The sequence below is a fragment of the Camarhynchus parvulus genome, chromosome 9 (assembly GCF_901933205.1).
Source record: "Camarhynchus parvulus chromosome 9, STF_HiC, whole genome shotgun sequence".
NCBI lineage: Eukaryota > Metazoa > Chordata > Aves > Passeriformes > Thraupidae > Camarhynchus > Camarhynchus parvulus.
The window spans coordinates 8419655-8428276 of record NC_044579.1 but is presented as its reverse complement, the minus strand read 5'-3'; the positions used below and the strand labels follow the sequence as shown (position 1 = coordinate 8428276).

The window sequence follows — 8622 nt, the reverse complement described above, 5'->3', positions numbered from 1 at the left end:
CCGCGGTGCTGGCACGGCGCTCTCCGCGGTGGCCGGCCTTCTTCCCCTCCTCCTCAGCCCCCTCCTCTTCCTCCGTCCATCCTCCTCCTCTCCGCGCCCCCTCCTCTTCCTCCATCCCCCTCTTCCTCTTCCTTCAACCCCCCTCTTCCTTCATCCTCCCCGGCTGCCTTCATCCCCCTTTCACCTCTCTCCTCATCTCCCCTTCCTCCTCTTCCTCCCGGCCTCCCTCTCCCCCGTTCTCCCCTTCCTCCCTCTCCCTCATCCCTTATCCCCCTCCGCCTTCTCTTTCTCAGCCTTCCTCCCGCACATTCTCCTCCTTTTCCTCCTCCTCTTCTTCCCGCCTCCCCCTCTCCCTCCTCTTCCTCCCCCAGCAGTGACGTCTCTGGACGTGCAGCTCCCGGCCCGGCGCAGGCACCGCTCGGGGCTCCGGTACCGCTCGGGGCTCCGGTTCCGCGGCCCGGCCCGGCTCGGCAGCGGCTCCGGCGGGGCGCGGGCGCTGTCCGGGGCCGCCCATGCGGCCGGGGGGCGATGTGGGCGGCGCGGAGCCGGCGGTAGTGCCCGCACCGGGGCCCCCCCGGGAGCATGGGCTGCATCGGCTCCAAAACCACCATCGGTGGGTGAGCGGCACCGCGATGGGAGCGCGGACCTGAGGGAATGGGGGGTCCCAGGGCACGGAGGGTGTTCGGGGGACTCGGGGGTGCGGAGGTGCTGGGCACGGCGAGGGGCTGGGGGTGATACCCTAGGGTTGTGGGGGGCTACGGGGGCTGAGGGATATGGCAAGGGGGAGAGCAGGGAGCTGAGGGGGGATCCAGGGGATGGAGCGGTGGTGTATGGGGACTGTCAGGCTGTGAGAGCTGTAGGATACAGAGAATTACGGAGGTGAGAGAGAATTGGGGTATCTAGGTGTGTTGTGTATGCAGAGAGCTTGAGGGCTCTGGGGGACTTTGGTACGTAAAGGGTGATGGGGGCTATAGATGGGTGGGGGTTTGGGAGCTGGGGGTGCTGCTCTGGGGCAGCGGGGTGGCCCAGGGAGTGCAGGGAGATCTGGGGGGGTGTGGATGTGTAGAGGCTGGGCCGATTGGAGCGGTTGGACTGCAGCTCTGGGGGAGCTGAGGGTTGGGGTGGGGGTGCAAGGGGACTGGGAAAGGGATGTGGCACTGGGGTGCTGGTAGAGTCCTGAGAGGTTATGGGGTGGCTATGAGAGAGACAGGGTTGTTCAGGGGGGTGTTGGAGGCTGGGGTTTGCTGCAGTGTGTGGGGTGCAGCGGGGGTGCTGCAGAGGTCCTGGGGGTGCTGCTGCAGGAGGGATGGGGGCTGTGATCAGAGGGAGTTCTGGAGGCTGGGTTCATGGGGGCTAGGACAGCGTTCAGAGCGTTGCAGACATGCTGGAGGGGCCCTGGGGGTGTTGTTGCTAGGATGTCACCACTGGGTGCCCCTGCCCACAGCTGGGAGTGGGGGCGATCCTCTCTGCAATTTCCCAAGGAAGCCAGGGTGTACCCTCAGATGTGGGTGGGAGGCAGCACTTTTGAGCTCCCCTGTATCCCACTTCACAGCTGGTTTATGCCAGCCAGGCCCATCTTAGTGCAGGGGAAATGAGGCTCTTGAGAGATACCCTATCTTGGCCCCTTTGGGACTGGCCTTTCATGGCAACTGCATTGACAGGAGCCCCCAGTTCTTGGGAGTCAGTGTCTGAGGGTGTAGGCACCCATCCATTTGAGGTGCCAGTGCTGGGAGGTCAAGCTGTTGTGGCAAAAGATGGGTGCAGGTATTTTTACTGACCCTTCTTGCTCCTTCCCCTCCTGACCCAGCAGGGAATTGGAGAGGGGGATTTTGGAGATAGTGGAGGAGCAGCAGCCCCCTGCAAGTGTGGCCCAGTGCTGCCTCCCTTCACACACCCAGCACCTGGCCCAGTCCAGCCTGGTCCAGCTGCCCCCACCCCTCCCAGAGCAGCTGCCAAGCTGGGACAGGCGCCTGGTCCCCAGTGCCAGGCTGGGGACGAGCGTTACCGCTGACACAGGCGGAAGAGTTGCCCGGGTGTGAGTCACCAGCACTGCAGCAACGAGTTGTGTCTGGTCTCAGACTGGACAAGAAGCTGCCACCACAGGGTCAGTGGGTAGGGGCCTGAGAGGGCTGCTGGGGAAGTGGAGGTGCTGAGGTTGGCCTCGGCTCTTCCTGCAGTGGCCGTGGACACAACGCTGTGTGTGGAGTGGAAGGAGGTGAAGGCACTGTCACCCCTGAGCGTTGCCCGCCCGCTGCCCCGGCTGGTGCGCCAGGCCTCCTTCGACAGCCAGGACTTCCTCCAGGTACCCCGAGCCCAGCCGTGCCCGGCTGAGGTGGCCGTGTGCCCGTGCCCCACGGTGGGGCACCCGTCCTGGCCATGGCCCTGCCAGCTCGCGGTGGCTCGGGGCTGCTCTGACGTCAGCCATGAGCCGGGCTGTATCCTGGGAGAAATCAGTCCACGGTGCCTCGTTGCCATGGCAATGCAATTTGTTGCGCGCCTCCAAATCCCACATCGCTTCCCCCGTGGCCATGGGCTCAGGGCCTGGCATGGCCGGGATGGCAATGGGGACATACAACAGGATGTCCTGGCACGGTGTGTGCTGCCAGGGAGAGGGTGCTGGGGAGCCGGGCTGCGGTGGTCTTGCACATGCACGTGTGTGTGCACAAGCTGGGGCGGGCACAGATGTGTGTGTGACACCATCCAGCACAGGGCATAGACACGTGTGAGAGCACACAAGCGTGCAGGTGCACGTGTGTGTACAGTGGAGTTCAGGTGTGAGTGTGCAGGTGTGTGTTTGTGGTCAGTTTGTGTTTGAGTGGCTGCCAGTGTGTGTGGGCACGTGTGGTTACCTGAGCGAGCATGTGCAGGTGTGTACACAGTGCCAGCGTGCACTGACATTGTGGGAGTGTGCCCTGCTGTGACCACCCCTCTGCACACACACATGCCTGTAATGTGTGTGTGCACAAACACCCCAGGCCCCCCGGGCTGGGCACCAAGCAGGGCCAAGCCCTCTCCTGCAGCATGGGGCTCCCAGGAGGGAAATGGTGCCAGGGCTGTGACACGCTGCTCGCTCTGGCAGGTCAATGTTGAGGACACTGTCGAGATGCTGCCCAAGTCACGGCGCGCGCTGACCATCCAGGAGATTGCTGCCCTGGCCCGCTCCTCGCTGCACGGTAACTGCTCACCCGGGGGCTCAGCTGGGAAAGGGGGCTCTCCTGAGCTGAGGAGTCTGGGCCCCTTGAGGGGGCCCTGGGTATCACCTGTCTGGAGTTTTGGGGGAACCAGGGCATTACTGGTGGCACTCAAGAGGAGGACATGGGGGTGCCAGGTCCCATGGACTGGAGGTGGGCAGTGCTGGGTCCCGGCGTTATGGGCTCTGTGATGGGGACTTGGGGTGCCCCAGGACATTGCTGACGTCAGGGTACATCCCATAGGCATCTCGCAGGTGGTGAAGGAGCACGTGACAAAGCCAACGGCTATGGCACAGGGCCGTGTTGCCCACCTCATCGAGTGGAAGGGCTGGTGTAAGCCAGTGGAGTCACCTTCTGCCCTGGAGAGCGCCTTCAGCTCCTACTGCCACCTGAGCGAGGGCGAGCAGGAGGCGCGGTTCGCTGCCGGTAGGAACCGTGGGCACGGCCGGTGGGCTGCTCCCCACTGCGGCCCAGGGCAGGGGTGGTGGGGTGGGTTGCCCCTTCCATCCATCCATCCATCCATCCATCCATCCATCCATCCATCCATCCATCCATCCATCCATCCACCCATGCCATGGCACTGTGGGCATAGAGGTGCCAGGGCAGTGGGGTTTTGGGAGCACCTCCCTGTGTGTGTTTGACCCGTGCCTGTCCCGTGCCAGGTGTGGCGGAGCAGTTTGCCATTGCTGAGGCCAAGCTGCGAGCCTGGTCCTCAGTGGATGGGGATGACTCCAACGACGAGTCCTACGACGAGGACTTCATGCCCTCCACAGAGAGCTCCCAGCCCACCGGTAAGTGCTGTGGGGAGTGGGTGAGTTGTCCCACTGCTGGTGTGGGTGCCCCACCACTGAGGGACAAAGGAACGGAATGCCCACTACCTGGCACATTCCCCAGCCTGGTCACTCCCATACAGGGCAGTGCCCCTGCCGTGCACCCTGGCAAACAGTGCCTGAGCCAGGGATGGGGAAGCCCTTAAATGCAACACCTCCGTGCTGCCAGAGAGCATTTTGCTTTTCCTTTGATGGTTACCAGTGCCATGCATGCAACAATTTGTGGGCAAAGCAAGCGCGGGACTTCTCCCAGCTTGCAGTGCACAGGGCAGGGGGCAGCTGCCATCCCTGGCGCCCTCAGCTGTGGACTGACCCAGACACTCTGCTTTCCCACAGAGCTGACAGGCACGATGCCCGCCAGCGCGCTGCTGCGAGACCTGCTGCAGGGCCACCTGTGCCAGCTGGGTGTGCGGCACGGCTCCTGCGAGCCCGAGAGCGACTCCTCGCACACCCTCTCCCCCGAGACTCTGTGCTCCAGCCTCTGCAGCCTGGAGATGGTGTCCCCCTCCGAACTCACTGCCAAACTGCTGGGCTCCCTGGGGGGAGAGGACCTGCTCCTGCCCAAGCTGCCGCCCCCAGCCAGCCAAAGTGCCTTGCGGGGCCTGGCACGGCTCCGGTGCCAGGACTCCCTCTACTCCGTGTCCTACGCCGAAGCCTGTCTCTCGCCCACGGAGGACGAGGTGGTGCTGAGCAAGGACTTCCCGCTCCGCCGGAAAATCTCTGACGTCGCCTCCTCCGGGGTGGCATCGCTGGAGGAGGAGGAGGAGGCCGAAGAGCCCTGATGCCTCCTGGGGTGCCCTGCCTCTCCTGGTGGGGGTCCAGGTCTCCTGCTGAAGCCCTCTGGCCAGACCCCACGCTGGGTGAGGGACGGGCCCTGCCGCTGCTCCCCCTCGCTATCCGGGTGCAGGAGGGGTCCGGGGGCCGCTGCAGCCCCCCCAGCCGGTGTGCCCCCACTGTGCTCCAGCCCTGCTTGGCCACATCGTTGCCCTCCTGGATTTCTGCATGAGAGCAGGGAAGGGGCGCAGGGAAGGGCTTGGGGGGGTCTGTCCTCTGCCCTGATGCCCAGATGTGCCCCCAAAAACTGACAAGACTAAATAAGTGGGGCTGGTTGTTCGCATGTTCTCCCCCAAACCACTCTGGGCTCCCCTTTTGGGCACAGTTCCCTCCCCCACAATGGCATGGCTGAAAATCTCCAATCATCCTGTGGTGCCTCTACCACCCCAAGCCAGGGTGGTGGTGGGGTTTTGCTGTGGGAAGGGCTTTTCTCCTCTCTCCCTGGCCAACTTCTATTGGACCGAGTTTAAAACTGTGAACTGCTGCCTTGGAGCATGGAGCTGCTGGACGGGTGCTGTGGGGGTGCCAGGGGTGCTGGGGGGCTGTGTATGTGCTGCGGTGCTGGGACTTTCTATACGTTTGTAAGTGCGTGGGGCTGACACGGGAAGACTGCAGGGCCAGGTGGGTGCAGGCCCCCAGGCTGGGGGCTTTGTGCCACCAGAAGAGCAGTCCCAATCCAGCCCTGCAGCAAGGAGTCAGCCCAGCCGGGCGTCCCCAAGTCTGCTGTGAGGCAACGCAGGGTGGAGAGAGGGGGTAGGACGTGGGGCTGATGTCCCTGTCGACAAGTCACTCACCCCTAGCAGGGAACCAAGTGCCTACATGAAGGGCGACCAGCCCCCCCTGTCCTGGCTGGGGGTGGCACCCCCACTCGAGGACCCCCCAAGCCCACGTGAGGGGTTCCAGGCACGTCGTTTGGGGGAGGAATGCCAGTTTTTGCCAACGCTTGCGCGCCCCTTCCCGCATGGCACGTGTTCTCGTGGGGCCACTCTCCCCCTGCATGCTGCTCCTCACCCAGCCCGGTCACTGCTCCCTGTGCCCACAGCCCGGGATGCCCCCAGCACCCGCTGCACCTCTGCTGCCCTGCATCCCCCAGCACCCCACCAACCCCTGCCAGGCACAGCTCCTGTTCTCCCTCCCTGCCATGGGGTGCCCGCTGTGGGGCTGGCCCCCTGCCCTGCATCACCGAGGGGCTGCAGGGGCCAGCAGGCCCGACACCATCAGCTACCACTCACCCCCAGGGGCAGTGGATGCTCCCCGTGGGGCTGGGGGTGCCTGTGGATGGCTGGGGGCTTTGCTCTGTGTGTGTGTGCATGTGCACACCCGGCAGTGCGTGGGCATGTGCACGCGTGTGCATGTCTGTGGCAGCTGCCCGAGCCCCCCGCCCGCTGGGGCGGTGCCTGTGGAGTATCCGTGGGGTGCCCACACCGTGGCACCCCCTCCTCCATCTTGCCAGGTCTTGAATAAAGTCACTTGTGCGAGCGCTGCACCGGGCGGGTGCCTCTTCTTGCAGGTGGGGGCACCTCCTCCCCGGGGACCGCGGGGTGGCAGGCAGCGGTGGCAGGGATGCAGCCCCAGGGACAGGGGGGTGGCAGGCAGCGGTGGCAGGGATGCAGCCCCAGGGACAGGGGGGTGGCAGGCAGCGGTGGCAGGGATGCAGCCCCCTCGGCGGCCCCACAGGGTGACGGAGGCCTCGTCCCTTATCTCGCATTCCTACGGACAGGGTGCCTAATTATGGGCATCTGGCGGTGGCGGCTGGCCGGACCCTCCCCGGGCAGGGCGCGGGGGGCGCGGGCAGCAGGCGCCATGGCATCGCTCAGCTCGGCCTCCGCGTTCCGCGCCGAGCTCCTCAGCGCCTACGGGCAGGGGCACGGCGAGCCCCGCTTCGAGGGCGACCGGCGGCATGGAGCCTTCGGGGCACGGGGACAGGAGGCGTTTGGGTACCCAGGTACCGGGCGTGGAGGGTGGGGGATGGAGGAGCGGCCCTGCTACCCTGGGGGAGCCCTGCTACCTTGGGGATGGTCCCCCCAAGGGTTATCCAGCTGACCTGTGCCTGGGGACAGCGTGGGAATCACCCCAGCACCGGCTGGGAGGGCTCAGAGGGACACCCTGACTGTCCCCCCGGTGCCCCATGGCTGTCTGGTCTGTCCTCCAGCTCTTACTCCCCAGGTGCATTTGTGCTCCCCCTGTAAGTCCCCAGTAACCCCAGCGTCTCTGCTGTCCCCAGCACCACCGTGCTGCCTCCTCCCCCTTTCCAGACCCTTTTGATTCTCATTTTGTCCCCGGAACCCCCCATAGTTTTTCCTCCCCAACCCAGACATCACGGCATGTCCTCAGCTCCCCTGTGCCCCACACCCTTTGATGTCACCTGCTAGGTTCCCACTTTCTTGTACATCCCCAGTAGCTATAGTGTCCTTCTCCACCCCAGCCCACTCCCCCCAGACCTTTGCAGTCATTCCCAGTGTCTTCACCCTCCTGTGCCATTCCCCTGCTGTCCTCAGGTTGTCCAGTGCCCTCAGGTGCCTCCACACCACCCACTACCCCTCCAGGCCCCCAGTACCCCTTTACCCCCGGGACCCCCAGTTCTCCCTGCAATTCCCCAGCACCTTCAATATCCCCAAACTCCCACTGCCACCTGCTACCCCCAGCCCTCCCTCCCCCAGTGTCACTCTCCCACACCCCCCAGTGCCCAGCCCCTGGGTACTGTGGCCCCATGCCCAGCAGCCCTCCAATGCCCACAGAGTCCCCAGGTGCCATGTACCCCTGCAGCCTGGGCACCTGGGTGCGTGCCCAAGGTGACACCTACCAAGTGGTGGCCGACGTCAGCCAGTTTGAGCCCCCTGACATTGTGGTGACCACCTCCAACTGCCATGTCACCATCCAGGCAGAAAAGGTGAGGCACCCCAGGGGGCAGCATCCCCTCTGGCCATGGCACAATGGGGGTCCTGTCCCACGACACCCCTCCTGTGGGTGGTGGGGATGGGGTGGTAACTGGGAATAGCCCTTGGTAGCACTGGGGTAAATGGGAGCTGTGCCTGGTGAGGGGACAGCAGGCAACTCCTGCTCTACTGCACCTGTCCTGAACTGTCCTCACTGAGAATGGGACAACTGGGAACTCCTGCTCCATTGCCTTCTCTGCTGGAGGTGGCAAGTGAGAACAGTCCCTGCTGGCATTGCAGTAGCTGGAATTTGCCCCACTAGCCTGGACTTGGGCAGCAGAGGCCTGCTTCCTGCTGGCAATGGGGTAACTGGGAATTGCCCTGGAGTCACTGGGATCTTTCCTGTTGAACTCCCTGTTAGAGTCAGGGTGACTGGGACTGCCCATTAGAAGCACTGGGTTAACTGGGAATGTGCTGTGGACCCCACCGTGCCACATTGCATTCCACTGCACCGCTGCCGCCTCCCCGCAGGTGGCTGAGGATGGCACCGTCTGTGACACCTTCACCCACAAGTGCCAGCTGCCCGAGGACACGGACCCGCTGTCGGTGAGCTGTGCCCTCACCGAGACGGGCACTCTGGTCATCACCGTGCGGCGCCGCGCCAGCCCTGGCCCCGGGCAGCGCCCGCAGGGGCTGCACCGCAGCGAGGCCGTGCTGTGAGCAGGGACAAAACCCTTCTTGCCCGGAGCCTGCCAACTCCAGCACCGTGGTGAGGCTCAGCCGGTGCCCACTGGCTGTGGCCCTCTGCACCTCCAGCCCCACAGTGCTTCAGCTCTGTTTATAAAGTCCTTTTATTAAATTAATATAAAAATCTCTGTATTTACATGGGGA

The 8622-nt window shown here is 64.4% G+C and overlaps 2 protein-coding genes across 3 annotated transcripts; both read left to right on the top strand.

Moving 5' to 3' along the window:
• Positions 1-255: 255 nt before the first annotated feature.
• On the top strand, positions 256-6334 carry FAM131A (family with sequence similarity 131 member A). 2 transcript variants are annotated; one of them, XM_030954417.1, is made up of 6 exons: positions 465-613; positions 2178-2302; positions 3080-3173; positions 3435-3617; positions 3854-3982; positions 4358-6334. In XM_030954417.1, the coding sequence occupies exons 1-6, from the start codon at positions 583-585 to the stop codon at positions 4801-4803; spliced, it is 1008 nt and encodes a 335-aa protein (XP_030810277.1). In that variant the 5' UTR covers positions 465-582; the 3' UTR covers positions 4804-6334. The 2 variants fall into 2 exon arrangements, with proteins under 2 accessions (XP_030810278.1, XP_030810277.1); XM_030954418.1 differs by lacking the exon at positions 2178-2302 and having other exon boundaries at positions 256-613.
• Positions 6335-6658: 324 nt separating this feature from the next.
• LOC115907080 (heat shock protein beta-7-like) lies at positions 6659-8566 on the top strand. Its single transcript, XM_030954724.1, has 3 exons — positions 6659-6800; positions 7594-7745; positions 8263-8566. Exons 1-3 carry the CDS (start codon positions 6659-6661, stop codon positions 8449-8451), a joined length of 483 nt encoding a protein of 160 aa, XP_030810584.1. The 3' UTR covers positions 8452-8566.
• The last annotated feature ends 56 nt before the right edge of the window (positions 8567-8622 follow it).